The 17,839-nt window shown below is 37.7% G+C and overlaps 1 protein-coding gene across 2 annotated transcripts in view; it reads left to right on the top strand.

Moving 5' to 3' along the window:
* The window catches only part of ARSK (arylsulfatase family member K), a 44,825-nt gene that overhangs the window by 2,006 nt on the left and 24,980 nt on the right, over positions 1 to 17,839 (top strand). For both annotated transcript variants that reach the window (XM_059061455.2, XM_067031354.1), the window contains exons 2-3: positions 5,257 to 5,386; positions 11,573 to 11,732. In XM_059061455.2, the coding sequence (XP_058917438.1) occupies positions 5,257 to 5,386; positions 11,573 to 11,732 (290 nt within the window). The remainder of the gene's footprint in view (positions 1 to 5,256; positions 5,387 to 11,572; positions 11,733 to 17,839) is intronic.

The raw sequence follows: 17,839 nt of genomic DNA on the forward strand, positions 1-17,839 counted from the left end.
CCTGCGCTCTAGAGCCCATGGGCCACAACTACTGAAGCCCACACGCCTAGAGCCTGTGCTCCGCAACAAGAGAAGCCACCGCAGTGAGAAGCCGGCACACTGCAATGAAGAGTACCCCCTGCTCACCGCAACTAGAGAAAGCCCGTGCGCAGCAACAAAGACCCAACACAGCCATAAATAAATAAATAAATAAATAAATAAAAATTTATTTTAAAAGAAGAACATCTGCAAAAAATCCACAGCTAGTGTTATACTTAACTATAAAAGACAAGTTTTCTCCCAAAGATCAGGAACAAGACAAGGCTATCTGTTCTCACTATGTTTACTGCAATTATGCTGGAGGTTCTAGACAGGGAATTAGACAAGAAAATGAAATAAAAGTCATCTAGATTGGAAAGGAAAAATTAAAAGTATCTCTATTTGCACCTAACATAATCTTGTATAAAGAAAATCTTAGGGAATCTACTACAAAACTTTTAGAACTAATAAGTTAGTTTAGCAAGGCTGTAGGATGTAAGATCAATATACAAAAATCAGTTGTATTTTTATACACTCAATTGATGAACAAACTGAAAGTAAAATTAAGAAAATTCTATTTAAAATAGCATCCAGGGACTTACCTGGTGGTCCAGTGGCTAAGACTCCGCACTCCCAATGCAGGGGGCCCGGGTTCAATCCCTGGTCAGGGAACTAGATCCCACATGCTGCAACTAAAGATCCTGCACGTGGCAACGAGGATCCCACATGCTGCAACTAAGACCTGGTGCACCCAAATAAATAAATAAATACTTTTTTAAAGTAAAAATAAAATAGCATCCAAAAAAATGAAATACTTAGGATTAAATCTAACCAAAGAAGTTCAATTCTTTTGTTTTAAATAAATTTATTTATTTATTTTTGGCTGTGTTGGGTCTTCGTTGCTGCACACTGGCTTTCTCTAGTTGTGGCAAGCAGGGGCTACTCTTTGTTGCAGTGTGCAGCTTCTCATTGCTGTGGCTTCTCTTGCTGAGGAGCACGGGCTCTAGGTGCTCAGGCTTCAGTAGTTGTGGCACACGGTCTCAGTAGTTGTGGCACTTGGGCTCAGCAGTTGTGGCTCGAGGGCTCTAGAGCTCAGGCTCAGTAGTTGTGGTGCACAGGCTTAGTTGCTCCACGGCATGTGGGATTTTCCCAGACCAGGGCTCAAACTCGTGTCCCCTGTGTTGGCAGGTGGATTCTTAACCACTGCACCACCAGGGAAGTCCCAAGTTCAATTCTTATACTCTGAAAAACTACAAAACATCGTTCCCCAGTCCGGGAGGATCCCACATGCTGCGGAGCGGCTGGGCCCGTGAGCCATGGCCGCTGAGCCTGCGCGTCCGGAGCCTGTGCTCTGCAACGGAAGAGGCCACAACAGTGAGAGGCCCGTGTACCATAAATAGATAGACAGATAGATAGATAGATAGATAAATCATACATACATACAGTACTGATAACATGCTGCAGTGTGGATGAACCTAGAAATTGTTACGCTAAGAGAAAGAAGCTACTCACAAAGGGCCACATACTGTATGATTCCGTTTGTCCAGAGAAAACAAATCTACAGAGACAGAAAGTAGAGACAGGTCAGCAATTATCTAGGGTTTGGGAAAATGGGAGGATTAGCGGGTGATGGCTAAGGGATACAAGGAAATACATGATGGAAATGTTCTAAAATCGATTGTGGTGATGGTTGCACAACTCTCTGAATATACTAAAAACCATTGAATTGTACAAATTAAATGGGTTTTATGATGTGTGAATTACATCTTAAACCCTTTTTTTAAAAAGAGAAAATAAGCACCCCTGCCTGGGTCTTAAAGGGCACAAGCATCCTCTCTGCCTCCCTCCTTCCACCCCTGCACCTGCATTGTTTTTAGTTTGGGTGAGGTTTCAGGAGTGGGAGGTGGGCACAGGACTGTATACCAGAGTCTAGTGAGGATCTCATTCAGTCTAGTGAACAGATCTGAAAAGAATGCTCTTAACAGTCTTGCTTGATAATACATCTAGACAGTTAAAGTTACTGTTACATTCTTTTATTAGAATGATGTCTTGAAATCTAAACTTCACTGGTTTTCCCTGGCCCAGAATGATGGGGAACTGAGAACCAAGTCATGGTTCTAGAAGGAGCAATCCAGATCACAAAATCATATCTACACAAAAAGCTCATCCATCCCAAGGGGGAAAATGCCTGGACCCATGAGAGTCCAGAATAATGGCAAAATTCAGAAATTAAGGCAATTGGTATCATTTTTGTCACTTTTATGCAGAAAGCCAATTAGTGGGCCTCTTTTTCTTTTTTAAATGCCCACTGTTAGACTACTGTATTTGTTTGAACTGTAGGAATGACCTTGAGAAAATTGAAATGGGCTATTATTAAATTATGGAAGTTATTCTGAAAGCCATTCTGTAAGATTTTCTCTCACAACTAAATGTGATAGAACTATAGTTTGACCTATGACTGACTATCCATTGTGAACCACAGTACCACACTATAGAAAACTTAACTTTCTCTGTGTTTTTATCAGCTAACCATGTTAAGATCCATTTCAGTTCAGAATTAATTATTATGTGGACCACCTCCCATTGATACCATGAGCAGTGGTACCAGTTTTATTCTATTTTTTAAAGTTTTTGCTAGTGTGTAAAAACTACATGAAGTTAAAAAAACCAAAACTTCTAGAAATGTTTAATATTTTCTCTAATAATATAGTAATTTTGATCTTTGTTTAGAGTATTGGTATGCTTTTGACGTTGAGAATATGTGTAGCGTAATTTAAATATTTTCTAAGAACCTAATCAAGTACAAATCTTTCCACTGATGTACTTAATCCAGGTTTATTAAGCTTTGCAAAAATACACTGTTGAATTTTGAACATATTAAATTTGCCTTTTGTAAATTGAACAGCTCTGAATTAAAGACTCGTTTCATTTAATTCACTAAATATTTGTGGAGTGCCTTATATATCTTAGGCAGTAATCTTTACGTGGACCACCTTTCACACATTCCACGTTAGAAACTTCCCCAAGTGAGGCAGTTATCCCCTCCGCCATTTGCTATCCTTGTTGCTCTGCACTTTAAAGATCCCTGCTTTCTAGCCTGCTTTCAATACAGATGAAGTCCTTGTACCAGTCATAGAAATGAGTCAGGAAATTGCTAACATGATTTATAGATATGCTGCTGTAGCCATTTGCAGTGGTCGTTACACCCATTTGAACCTAGCCTGCAGGACTTGGAGTCCAAGCCTTACTATTTGAATCTTTGCAGTGCTTCTGCCACATGACTACCTGCTGCATCCCTCCAGCTAGATGAACCTGGGTGGCTGGGTTGTCTAGATTACAACCAGTGGCCACAAATGGTTATTATCCCCCATATCCAAAAGATTGTAGGAATAATACATCTAGGCATTTGGGATTTACGAGGATAAGTTTCTGAGAGTTTGAATTTATGAATTTAACAAAATTCTTATGCACTTTTGTCTTGGGCTCCCTAGCTCACCATTCAGGAAGTCAGGAGTTGTTTGCTTAGCATTCAGTGATTACTCCTGCTAGAAGTGGTATTTATTTCAACATACAAGCATGCTCTAATATTCCCCATTTTTAAAAAAACCTGACCTTAATCCCACATTTATCCTCCAGCTAACTCTCTAACATCCATCCCATTTTTCTGTTTCGCTTTGCAAAACAACTACTTAGAAGAGGTTTGTTCACCATGTCACCTCCCATTCTCTTTTCCCTGTCTGCTTTAGGTGTCCATCCCTACAGCTCCATTGGAAGTGCTCTTGTCAGCATCACCAACTATATCCATCCTACTAATTTCAGTGTGCATTTTCTGGCCTTCTTTTACACACCCTGTCAACACAGCTATTACCCTTTCTTGACACACTGTCTTCTCTCAGCTTTCATGAGACTCAGTCTACTGATATCTTCCTCCCTCACTGGCCTTTCTTTCTCGGTTTCCCATGCTGCCTTCTCCTCTTATTCGGGACTCCTCAGCGTTCCTTTGTTTCCTCTCTTTTCACTCTCTCCCTTAAAGGTTTCATTCAGTCTCACACTTTTCAATACCATGAATATGTTAAAGACTTATTTCACCAGGATAGAATTCTCTGAGCTCCAGATTCCTGTCTGTACCCTACAGCCTAATTTATATATCCATTTGGAAATCTCAGACATCTCAAAGATTTATATATATCTCGTATTTTGGATTGGTTCACTTTTAAACTGTTTATTTACAATTACATTGAAAACATACAATAGATATAACTCCAGGACTGGAACATCCTTTTTTCTCCTTTTGCTCTTTACCAAGAAGAGTTCTTCAATTCCCAATTCGATTCCAAAATGCATATCTCCAACCCAAACATCTCTTTCAATCTTCAGGCTCATTTCTCTAGCTGCTTAGTTGTTATCTCCACTTAAGTCCTGCAGGTATCTCTAACTCCACAAGTCCCTTAAGTTATTTGAATGGCTGATCCTTCTTATTCTTTAGGTCTCACTTCCCAGAGAAGCCTTCCCTGTATCAAAGGAGGTCTCCCTTGTTATTCTGTATCTTAGGTTTTTCTCAAAGCACATATCAGAGTAACTTGTAATTATTCTCAGTTTATTTACAAAGTATGTTTTTTGCCTCCCCTACTAGACTGTAAGCTTCATGAGGCCAGGGACTCTGTTTTTATTCACCGTTGTATCTCCAGATCTTTCACAGTGCCTGGCACATACTAAATACTCAATAAACATTGGTTCGGGCTTCCCTGGTGGCGCAGTGGTTGAGAATCCGCCTGCCGATGCAGGGGATACGGGTTCGTGCCCCGGTCCAGGAAGATCCCACATGCCGCGGACAGGCTGGGCCCGTGAGCCATGGCCGCTGAGCCTGTGCGTCCGGAGCCTGTGCTCCGCAATGGGAGAGGCCACAACAGTGAGAGGCCTGCGTACCACAAAAAATAAAAAAAAATAAAAAAAAAAAAAACGTTGGTTCACTCAGTCCATCATCCCCCCAAAAGAAACTTTCCAGGAAGTTTTTAAAATTTATTTACTATATTCAAATGGATCCAAATGTCACACTACATTGAATTCTCAATATTATGAACCAGAGAATGATAACAGTTTCTCTACCTGTTTTTATCTTTTGAGGATTCTTAGGATCATATTGAAGTCTTTTGCTACTTGTGAATTTTATGGTTAAAATTAAAGGAAATTATTTTCTTTTGTGATGTAATCAATGGTAATTAAATTTCTTTATTCCAGGATGGAAGGCTAACATTTTATCCAGGAAGTCAGGTAGTGAAACTTCCTTTTATCAACTTCATGAAAGCACATGGCACTTCCTTTCTGAATGCCTACACAAACTCTCCGATCTGCTGCCCATCGCGCGCAGGTATGAGCATGCTTTAATATTACTGGAAGTGGTCCCACACTGAAAATGTTTTCACAATTTAAAAAATTATACCCCAAAATAGGATAGTAAGTCATATTTGGCATCTAATAAATAAATTTTAATATATGTGATGTGTGTTTTAAGGTATGTATTGGGTATTGGGGTTTTTTAAGAATAGGAATTTTATCACCTAAATTGGTATTTAGTTCAAGTATTATTGTTTCATTTCCCTTAAGATTGGTGACAAATCTTTTGACTATCCAGGCAAATTAGGAAATGCTCATATTTCCTTGAAGAGTTCTATTTCCAAGGAAATTTTTTAGTAAGAGATAGGGAATTGGGAGGACACTTCAAAGTATACCACAAAGTAGTTAGAACTTTTCAGATATATCTGGATTTTTCTGTATTATTTCAGATTACATATTTTTTCTCTTCAGTTTCAATTCACTTCTATCCCAAATATAATTGTTCACTTTTATTATAGTAATTTAACAAATAGGCATAGGTTTAATGACAAACTAACAGTGATATTAAGCCATGACTAACTGAAAAATCAGGGAAAATTGACATTTTTATAAATTCTATTGTCTGATAGAGTTGTTTTCTTTCTCCTCTAATTTATGATTGTTTGCTTTGGAACATATAAATGGCACCCAGCCATTTTCTTTTGTCCATAAGTTCCTGACATCATATTCTCTGTGATTTGAGTCACAAGTTCTTTCACCTACATTTTCAGCACCATCAATTATCTAATCACCAATGATTAAAGGAAACCTAAACTCTATTATAAATGATATTTCAATGATAAAGGACCAGGTATATTAAAAACACGCTTGTTAATTTTTTTATTCTTTATTGAGCAAGTGGAATGAGCAATGGACCAGAGTGAGGTGATGTCTGGATTCCAATCCTCAACAGACCACATCAAGCAAATCCCTCAGCTTCTTTATCTACAGAACACTGTATGTGCCGTGTCCCTCACAGTGTTGTTCCCAGCATCAAATGAGATAATGGATTTTTAAAAGTGCTCAATGAACTCTAAAGGTTTCAAAAATGTTAGGTGATGCTTTTCCTGGAAGAAGTATATTTTGGAGCATTTGAACAAAGAGAAGGAATAATAGTAATAAAAACTAACATTTATTGCATTCTTACTATGTGCCTGGCAATGTAACTGCCTTACATGTCTTAATTTATATAATTCCCCACATTTTCACAAAGTGATATTGTTATTATCCCCATTTTGCAGATGAAAACTAAAGTACTGAAAGGTTAAATAACTTATCAAAGGTCACTCAGTAACTAGCATCATTGGTATTCAAAGCCGGGTAATGCCCCATTCCACTCCTCAAAAAGAAAGCATTTTGTTAGATGAGAAAAGGATTCAACCCTGCCATGTGTGTACACAGAAAAGGGAAAAGGAAAGGGATTTATTTCCAGTTTTACTGAGATGTAATTGACATATAAAACTGTATTAGTTTAAGGTATACACCATATTCTAGAGAAAATAAGAACATTTCCATGAGTTGAACCAGTCAGATTAGGCTTATGTGCATCCACATAACACTTCTGGCAATCTGTCCCCAATATACAGCCATAATGCTACCTCCCAAAAAACCAACAATGAGGTAACTACCAAAGCTAAGCTCCAAACACTGGGGCCTTATTAACACTTGTGTCCCCAACAGCAACATAACTGCTGAACATATGATAAATGCCATAGTCAACCCGCAATCAGTTAAGACCTGCTATCTGCCTGATCACCAGGTTTTCAGAATCTGAAACAGACATTTTAGGAAATAATTATAACAATTAATGAAAGCAGGTATGAAGTTCTGTTAATTTTTTATTCTTTATTGAGCAAGCAGAATGAGATAACATAAAGAAAGACTCCACATTCTATCTGCACAAAGCAGAGGAGGCTAAAGTACTGAAGGGATGCTTATACTGAATTATAAAGGCACACAGGTAGACAAGGTGATAAATCAGACAAGACACAGCAAATACACTAAGATGCAACATCTCTTCACTAAAAATTTCATTTAGTCTCAATCAGCAATCTAGGTTAGTACACATAAGTAATCACACATTTGCTACTGACTAGTTCCTCATCTTTGCTTTCTATTTTTTCATTTACTTGTATCTTCTTCAGTTTCTGTCATCAGTGTCTTAAAGTTTTTAGTGTACAGATTTCATCTCCTTGGTTAAATTTATTCGTTAGTATTTTATTCTTTTTTATACAATTGTAAATGGATTTTTTTGGGTAATTTTTTTCTGATAGTTCATCATTAGTATATAGAAATGCAACTGATTTTTGCATATTGATTTTATATCCTGCAACTTTACTGAACATATTGATTAGTTCTAACAGTTTTTTGGTAAAGTCTTTATGGTTTTCTATATATAATATCATGTTTCTGCAAATAGGGACAATTTTACTTATTCATTTATGATTTGGATGCCTTTTATTTCTTTTTCTTGCTTAACTGCTCAGGCTAGGATTTCTAGAACTCTGTTGAATAAGAGTGCTGAGAGTGGGCACCCTTGTCTCGTTCCTGATCTTAGAGGAAAAACTTTTAGCTTTTTACCACTGAATATGATGTTAGCTGTGGGCTTCTATATATTCCTTCTCTACCCAGTTTGTCAAGAGGGTTTTTTTTTAATTGGAGTATAGTTGCTTTACAATGTTGTGTTAGTTTCTGCTGTACAAGGAAGTGAATCAGCTATATGTATACATATATTCCCTCCGTCTTGGACCTCCCTCCCACTCCTCCCCCATCCCACCCATCTACATCATCACAGAGCACTGAGCCGAGCTCCCTGTGCTATATAGCAGGTTCCCACTAGCTATCTATTTTACACATGGTAGTGTATGTCAATCCTAATCTCAGTTCATCCCACATGAATGAATGCTGAAATTTGTCAAAGGCTTTTTCTGCATCTATTGAGATGATATTTTTTTTATCCCTCATTTTGCTAATGTGGTATATCACATTGATTGATTTGCAGATATTGAACCATCTTTGCCTTCCTGGAGTAAATCCCAATTGATCATGATGTACGATTCTTTCAAAGTATTGTTAAATTAGGTTTGCTAATACTTTGTTGAGAATTTTTGCATCTATGTTCATCAGAGATCTTGGCCTGTAATTTCCTTTTCTTGTAGTGTCCTTGTCTTGTTTTGCTATCACGGTATTGCTGGCCTCATGAATTTGGAAATGTTTCCTCACCTTCTCTTTTCTGGAAGAGTTTGAGAAGGATTTTTTTTGTTTGTTTTTGTTTTTGTTTTAAATGTACCTTATTGGCTTATTCTTTTTAAAAAAATTTATTTATTTAATTTATTTATTTTTGGCTGTGTTGGGTCTTCGTTGCTGCACATGGGCTTTCTCTACTTGCGTCCAGCAGGGGCTACTCTTCGTTGACGTGCACAGGCTTCTTGTTGTGGTGGCTTCTCTTGTTGAGGAGCATGGGCTCTAGGCACGCAGGCTTCAGTAGTTGTGGCTTGTGGGCTCTAGAACACAGGCTCAGTAGTTGTGGCACACAGGCTTAGCTGCTCCGCGGCATGTGGGATCTTCCCAGACCAGGGATCAAACCCATGTTCCCTGCACTGGCAGGCGGATTCATAACCACTGTGCCACCAGGGAAGCCCCAGAGGGATTAGTTTTAATTTTGCTTTCAATGTTGATAGAATGCACCAGTGAAGCCATCTGGTCCTGGACATTTCTTCATTGGGAGGTTTTTGATTACCGATTCAATCTCCTTACTCATAATTGGTCTGTTCAGCTTTTCTATTTCTTCATGATTCAGTCTTGGTAGGTTTTACATTTCTAGGAATGTATCCAATTCTTCCAATTTGTTAGCATAATTGTTCATGGTAGTTAGTCTCTTATGATCCTTTGTCTTTCTGTGGTATCCGTTGTAATGTCTCCTCTTTAATTCCTAATTTTATTTGCATCCCCTTGTTTTTTTCTTGGAAAGTCTAGCTAAGGATTTGTCCATTTTATTTAAGAAAAAACAACTCTTAGTTTTTTTGTTTGTTTGTTTGGCTGCATCTTAGTTGTGGCATATGGTGTCTTCATTGGAGGCGTGTGGGATCTTTCATTGTGGCACAAGCTCTTTGTCATGGCATGCGGGCTTCTCTCTAGTTGTGGTATGCAGGATTTTCTCTCTCTGGTTGTGGCGTTGCGGGGTCCAGGGTGCATGGGCTCTATAGTTTACGGCATGCAGGCTCTCTCATTGAGGTGCACGAGCTCAGTAGTTGTGGTGCACGGGCTTAGTTGCCCCGCAGCATGTGGGATCTTAGTTCCCTGACCAGGGATCAAAACTGCATCCCCTGCATTGTAAGGAGGATTCTTTACCACAAGGGAAGCCCCAACAACTCTTAGTTTTATTGATCTTTTCTATTGTCTTTTTAGTCTCTATTTATTTCTACTCTGATCTTTGTTATTTCCTTTCTTCTACTAACTTTGGGCTTAGTTTGTTCTTCTTTTCCTAGATCCTTGAGATATAAAGTTAGGTTGTTTATTTGAGCTATTTCTTTTTTATAATGTAGGCACTTAAAGTTGTGAACTTCCCTCTTAGAACTGCTTTTTCTGCATGCCATTTGTTTTGCTATGTTATATTTCTATTTTCATTTGTCTCAAGATATTTTTTGACTTCTCTTTTGATTTCTTCTTTGGCCTATTGGTTGTTCAGGAGCATGTTGTTTAAACTCCATATATTTGTCAATTTTCCAGTTTTCTTCTTATAACTGATTCTAGTTTCATATCATTGTGGTCAGAAAAGATGCTTGATATGATTTCAGTCTTTTTAAATTTATGAAGAGTTGTTTTGTGTCCTAACATGATCTTCTTGGACAATGTTCCATGTGCACTTGAGAAGAATGTACTTTCTTTTGCTTTTGGATGGAATGTACTGAAAATCTTAATAACATCTGTTCTAACATGTAGGTTAAGTCCAGTGTTTCCTTATTGGTTTTCTGTCTGGAAGATCTATCTGCTGTTGAAGTCCCCTAGTATTATTGTATTGCTATCTATTTCTCCCTTTAGGTCTGTTAATATTTGGAAAAAAAAAGATTTATTGACTAAACAATGATAGCTGTAGAAAATGAAAGAGAAGACATAGTACTCATAAGTTTTTTGTGGCAAGCCAGTATATAGACAAGAAATAGGGAAAAGCCTTAAGGATTTTTGGGAAATGAGATCTGTACTTCATTTGACCGACTTGGAAAATTAACCAACAAATACTTAGTGATTATTTTTATGACTCAAGTCAGACAAGCTTTATATTTAATTCCATTTATTTACCTTAAACAACTTAACCTGTCAGCCAGGGGTCCCCAACCCCCGGGCCACAGACCGGTACCTGTCTGTGGCCTGTTAGGAATTGGGCTGCACAGCAGGTGAGTGACGGATGAGCAAGCAAAGCTTCATCTGTATTTACAGCCACTCCCCATCGCTCACATTACCACCTGAGCTCCACCTCCTGTCAGATCAGCGGCGGCATTAGATTCTCATAGGAGTGTGAACCCTACTGTGGACTGCGCATGCAAGGGATCTAGGTTGCGTGCTCCTTATGAAAATCCAATGCCTGATGATCTGAGGTGGAGCTGACGCGGTGATGCTAATGCTGGGGAGCGGCTGCAAATACAGACTATCATTAGCAGGGAGGTTTGACTGCACAGAGACCATAATAAATCAATTGCTTGAAGACATATCAAAACCCTATCAGTGAATGGCAAGTGAAAACAAGCTCAGGGTTCCCACTGATTCTGCGTTATGGTGAGTTGTATAATTATTTCATTATATATTACAATGTAATAATAATAGAAATAAAGTGCACAATAAATGTAATGCACTTGAATCATTCCAAAACCATCCCCCCTCCCCAGTCTGCGGAAAAATTGTCTTCCACAAAACTGGTCCCTGGTGCCAAAAAGGTTGGGGACCACCACTGCAAGCTTTAGAGACACACCTGTAAAATGGAAATAGTAATTCATTTCAGTTTTCCCCTTGATAAAATGACGTAACAATCAAAAATGTTAGGTAAAACACTTAATGCAGATATATCTTGTTGCAGAGCACAAGCTCTAAACTAGTAGTCAGTCTCTTTTCTCTCGGTATAATTGTCTTAATCATTATAATGAATTGTTAAGCTTTATTTACACTGATCCCATTTTTTTTCCCCCAGCAATGTGGAGTGGCCTCTTCACTCACTTAACAGAATCTTGGAATAATTTTAAGGGCTTAGATCCAAATTATACAACATGGATGGATGTCATGGAGAAGCATGGCTACCGAACACAAAAATTTGGAAAACTGGACTATACTTCAGGACATCACTCCATCAGGTAAAAAATAAAATAAAAATGATTCTAACAGGCAGCCCACTGCTATAATACATACATGTACCCTTTTTGACTTTTTTATTTCTCCACAAAGGTGAATGTAAATCTCTTAATCCCTAGATTGTGTTAATTTGGCTAAATCTTTAGCTGTCTTTAATCTTCTTAAAATATTGAAATTATATGCTAGTAATTTTATTTTTCTTAAACATTAAAGGTCTATAAAATTGTTTAGTCCATGATTTATTTTGATTTAGTTATACAGTGGCTACTTTATTACTCACTTTACAATTTGTTCTAAAGACCATAATCTTCTTGCTTCTTGCTTTTTTCAGTTCCCCCCAACTTTATTCTATTGTAACTTTTTTTTCTTTCATTTTACTCAGTCCTCAAAAATTAAGCAACTAAGCATAGGGGATAAGAGTAGAGATTTAGAATCAGATTGCCTACTTTTGAATCCTAGTTTCTCTGTTTACTACTAACATGTAGTATAATCTTGGGAATATTATCTAAGCTAACTGAAGTTTAATTTCTTTGTTGTGAGCATTAAATGAAATAATATGTGCTAATTTCACAAAGTTTCACCAGTTTCTCTTTAAAATCCTTCTACTTATTTGGAAAGTAAGATTAATCCAAAGTAAGATACAACTATTCATATTATCCTATTTGAAATTGTTTTCTTTCTTTGTTTTCTCAGTCAGTCCAATAATAAAAAGAATCTAAGGTTGAATGCCTTGTGTTCCATATCACTAACATTCTCTGTGTGAGATGGTTAAAATATGATCTGAGTTTTATTCCTCAGCGGGATAATAATTTGAAGGGCACAGACCCTGTTTCTCTTTCTCACTGCTTTATTTCCACTTCCAACGTAGTGCCTGTACATTGTAGGTACACAATTAAATATTTGTTTAATGAATGAATGAATGAATGAATGGAATAAAAAGTTATAACTTATCATTTGATAAACATTGATATTCTATCTCACCTGGGTTAAAAGGAAAAGAGCCACTTAAACGTTGATATTTGGGAAATCAAAGATGGTTTTCAGTATAATAACTGCTGTAGCATATTTTCACTTTACTTACTGTCTCACCTGAGCTTAGGAAGCTTAAATAAGCTATCAAGACTATTTGTTTTAGTGCTATATGTACCCACATAGTCATTTGACTGACAGATAGGTCAAGGATGCTGTTAATAGCATGTCTGCAAAGGTTATATGAATTATAGCACGTTATCTTTCAGATTTTTCTGTGCAAGTTTAAAGATGGGTCTCAGGAAAAAAAAAAAGGTCTCTCAATATCAAATAGATGCATTCAATGTTTTTGATAGACTGACTCTCAAAACATGTTTTTATAACTTTGAGCTACCTTTACCACTGAAATTAGCCAGTTTTGAACCTGTTTATATTTTCAGCCAGAATTACAAGTCCCTTTAGTTTACTACTACAATTCTCCATCTGTATTTTTTTCAACATCAAGTGATGCTTTCTTCTTTTACCAGTTTAAGGACACTAGTCCAGCTGTGTGTCCCTTCCCATATATACTATACTACACCAGACTGGGAACTTTAAGGGCTACACGCTTGTTTCTTCCAGACAACTGTAAACAAGTGCTGGTGGTACTACTCATTAAGATGCCACTTACCGGCTTCTCTGGCGGTGCAGTGGTTAAGAATCCACCTGCTAATGCAGGGGAGATGGGTTCAAGTCCTGATTTGGGAAAATCCCACATGCCACAGAGCAACTAAGCCCATGAGCCACAACTACTGAGCCTACGTGCCGCATCTACTGAAGCCCGCGTGCTCTAGAGCCTATGCTCCACAACAAGAGAAGCCACCGCAATAAGCCTGCACACCACAATGAAGAGTAGCCCCAGCTCACTGCAACTAGAAAGCCTGCGCACAGCAACGAAGACCCAACACAGCCAAAAATAATAAATAAATAAAAACAAATTTACTTTTTTAAAAAATGCCACTTACTAACAACTATAATACCAGGGCAAGTTATTTATCTACTCAGGATCCCAGTTTCATCAAATGAGCTTACTCTAGATGACTCTAAAGATTCTTCCTTTCTGAAGTTCTGTGATTTCAGTGGAGTACAGTTATGTGGTTTATAAAGTCCTGATATTCATCTACCCCCGTCACATTATAGGTATTGTGCTCATAATAGGTCTGATTAGGTTCAAATTTGCTGTATCTTCTTAGCAACTGAAAGGAAATGTGTACTTAATCCATATGGTGTTTTGATCATTTTCCCTATGGGGTAAAACTTTTGTCATCATATCTCCAATATCTCAAACGGTGGTTCTCTATCAAGGACAATTTTGACCCCAAGACTTTTGACAGTATCTGGAGACATTTTTGGTTGACACCACAGGGAGAATACTGCTGCCATCTAGACGGTAGAGGCCAGGGTTGCTGCTAAGCAATCCACAATGCACAGGACAACACCCCCTTCCCCAAACAAAGAATTATCAAGCTGAAAATGGCAATAATGCAGAGGTTGAGACACCATGATCTCAAGCTAAAAACTTTATACTCATCAGCATGGCCTTAGGACTGTCACACTGAAACTCATTGCCGACATTTTGAATCTTAAGTTTATTCTCCCATATTCTAAGGGATCAGAGCCACTTAACACTAGTATGTCAATTTTTTTAGAATCAACGAAATCAAAGAAAATGTTAATTTGGAAGTGTGTAGAATTAGGAGGTAATTTATTTTTTATAGACATTTTAGAAACTAGATTTCTAAGGTCAGGACATTAAAGAAGATAAACATTCAGCAACATTCCTTAAAATACTAAGATGATCCTTAGTAAGATGATCCTTACTAAAGTTACAAAGGTAAATCATATGTAAGGAACACCCATTCAGAAAATACTTATTGAGCCACCTACAGTGTACCAGACACTATTGTTAGATGATGGGAATACAGCAGTGATCAAAACACAAAAATCTCTAGCCTCATGGAACTTATATTCTAATGACATCAGGAGAGAATTTAAGCAAGCTGCTGTCTTATATTTCCTAGCTAAAAGTTTAAAACCTAAAATCAAATCCCCTGTCATTTCATCTTACTACTATTATAGTCATAAATGTTCTCAATTCATGTAGCTTAGTGTTCTTCTGAAGCCCCGTCACAACAGGCAATATTTAATCCTCTGAAAGAAACGAAAAATAAAAGCCTACTTCCAAAATGAGAGAATTGCTGTGGCAAACTCTTAAGCTTGAGCTTCTTGGCAAAAAGCAAAGGGCAGCAAATCATGGGCTGCTCTTACTGTCGCTGCCAGCACGACCGAGGGCTCGAATTCAGGCGGCAAGGGGATGAGGAAAAAGTTTAAGAGGAAAGAGTGAGGACGGGAGGGACACCAGGAGCCATTGCAAATAAGTGTCAGTTTTATTGTTTATATGCACAGCTTTTATAAAATGCAGATCCAGGGAGTTCAGGGAGTTAAAGCATACTAGGTTCTGTTTAAGATTAGGTTAGTTTCTTTCTCGTGGGAACAGTCTGTCCTTCATCCTGCTAGCTTCTTGATAACAATATTTCTACCGTCTCTGTTTGCACCCAAAGTTTCTGTTATGACTGGGCATATTGTTCTTGACCTTGTGATAAACATTAGCAAAAAGGGGGCTTTCATCTGTCCAGAATGGGCTTCACCTGCACCTGTCAGGCACTGATCACCTCGGGGAAAACGTGGGTGGAGAAGTCCCAAGAGCGCAGGCTCAACCTTATTGAGGCATGCATGAATCCCTGCCTTTATTTTGGGAGCCTGTGCTCAATTGGTCATTCTCCTCCAGGCCGAATACCCTTAACGGGCATGGCGCGCTCCACATCTTACCACTCTTCTTGTCCCCTTGGCCTCCAGACCAGAAGCACGGGCTTCCTAACTAGAACCAAAGTGACCAAGAGGGAGCAACAGAACTAGAACAGCAACCGTGGAGTCCCTTTCAATTCTGCAGCCTAATGAATAAGTCTGTGTTTATCTCATCCATATCTGCTATTATTTTATAATCTAAGACCATGCGTGCCTTTGGATCAGTTTTCTCCATACTAAGGAGGAGTTAATTTTATTCTTTTCCTTATAATGGAGAAAGACATCCATTCCATTGGTCATTTTAGAAGCTTTTTTAGAACCCCACACATACATACCTTATTATTTTTAATGAAATTTTTAATGAAATTATATTATTCTGAGTACAATCTCAGAATGACTTCTGATAGTGAAAAAGCCAGCTGTTGTTTTTGTTTTATTTTATTATTCTAGAACCCTTGTTTCTGATGATTAGCCAATTCTTGGCTGAAGCAGCCACTGGTGCTATCTTCAGAATTCTGTCTACCATAACTGATACATCAGTTTCTTGAAACACCAGTGATAGCTCTGAGTCTACAATCTCATTACAATTATTGGATTTTTTTCCATTCAGTTAGTAAAGTTTAAGGTACTATGTTTAGCTGCCCATAATGAAGTGTATCTCCTCCTCTTGCCAGTGCTAGCCATTCATGGAAGTTTATTCAAATCTACTTTGAGAAGAGCCTAAAGATATCTAATAATGTGGAGATTTCACTTTTTAATTTAATTTAACATTAGCATTAGCCAGATGTGGCCTAGCTAAAGTGACTTATGGTTTAAAAGAGGAGGTTTAAACAAAAGTCTAGAAAAATAACAGTCTAGGGAAAAATATAGTGAGTTCTGTTTAAAGGAGGAAGCAAACACATCCAGATTTTTTTTTCAAGGGGTGGGAGAAAAAGGCTGTAAAGTACTATATTTTATCTATTCTAAGGTGCACTCTATTTTTTTCACAATTTAACATCTCTGAAATTGTAATGCCTCTTAAAATTGACAATCACAAAATTCTGTTATAGTCTTCTTGGCAATGTTTTTTCTTAATAGTGTATATTTTTCAAAAACGTACATTTTACATTAATAGCATTTTAGATTTGATAAGCTCTTTACTTGCCAAAAAATCTTCAAACTGAAATTCCTGTAACGTATGTTTTAGTCTGAGATCATTTATAGCCTCATTTGACTAAAATGTTTTTTCCTCAGAATTCTCATTGTTATACCCAGTACTTTCTTTTTTGTATACGAAAGCTCCTATTAGAGTCCAGTCTTTTCAAGCTCTGAAAGTATGCCTTTGTAAGTCCAAATCCTTCCCCTGACACCTCTTACAGACTCTTAAAAGTACCTTTTGCACTAGAGAAAATGTCGATCCTATTTTGTGATAGTATTGTAAAGTTACTTGTAGGTATCAAGCATCAGAAGAAGTGGAGGATTATGACAGCAAAACTTTCTCAGAATATCTACACAAAGTTAGCACCTATTTCTATTTTTAGCTTGACTGTTGTTTCTATGAATTGGGGTTTTTTTAGCAGTTTTGGATATATTTTTTGGTAGATGCAAAGATAAAGATACTGATCCACATAAAAGCATAAAACTATGAACTTTTTTGCCTTTTTTGAATGAGAGATAGTTTTGTGCTGACACTGTACCATAGCTTTAACCAAAATGACAAGATTTCTAAGGTAGTATTAGTGTTAGAAACTACCCACTAAGATCCTGGGTTACCGGGTTACACTCTACTGAGTCCTGAGCAAGAAATGAAAAACACAAAAACAAAAACACCTTAGATAACTCAGAGAGTCAACAAGGCTGGAGACCTAGATTCAGAAAACAGGAATGGAGTAAGGCTCCAGGTCTGAGAGCACACCAAAGTTATGCTATAGAAACAGGCTGGCCAGGACACTGCTGCTGGTGGCACTGCTGCCTCATTCATCTCCAGATGATCCTATATCTTTGTGTCACTCCCTCAAGATTCAGAATCCCAGGACCTAAGTATCAAATGGGCGAGCCTAGGTCACTAGCCTACTCCCAGCTGTCTGAGGTCATAGGGAGAGGGCTTAACACTCATGCTTCAGCTTCTGTAGTGGGCGATGGCATTTCCCCTCTCATTAAAACCCACACAAAGCATTGCAGCACTATTTACAATAGCCAGGACATGGAACCAACCTAAATGTCCATCAACAGATGAATGGATAAGGAAGATCTGGCACATATATACAATGGAATATAAATCAGCCATAAAAAGAAATGAAATTGAGTTATTTGTAGT

The sequence above is a fragment of the Kogia breviceps genome, chromosome 4 (assembly GCF_026419965.1).
Source record: "Kogia breviceps isolate mKogBre1 chromosome 4, mKogBre1 haplotype 1, whole genome shotgun sequence".
Lineage (NCBI taxonomy): Eukaryota > Metazoa > Chordata > Mammalia > Artiodactyla > Physeteridae > Kogia > Kogia breviceps.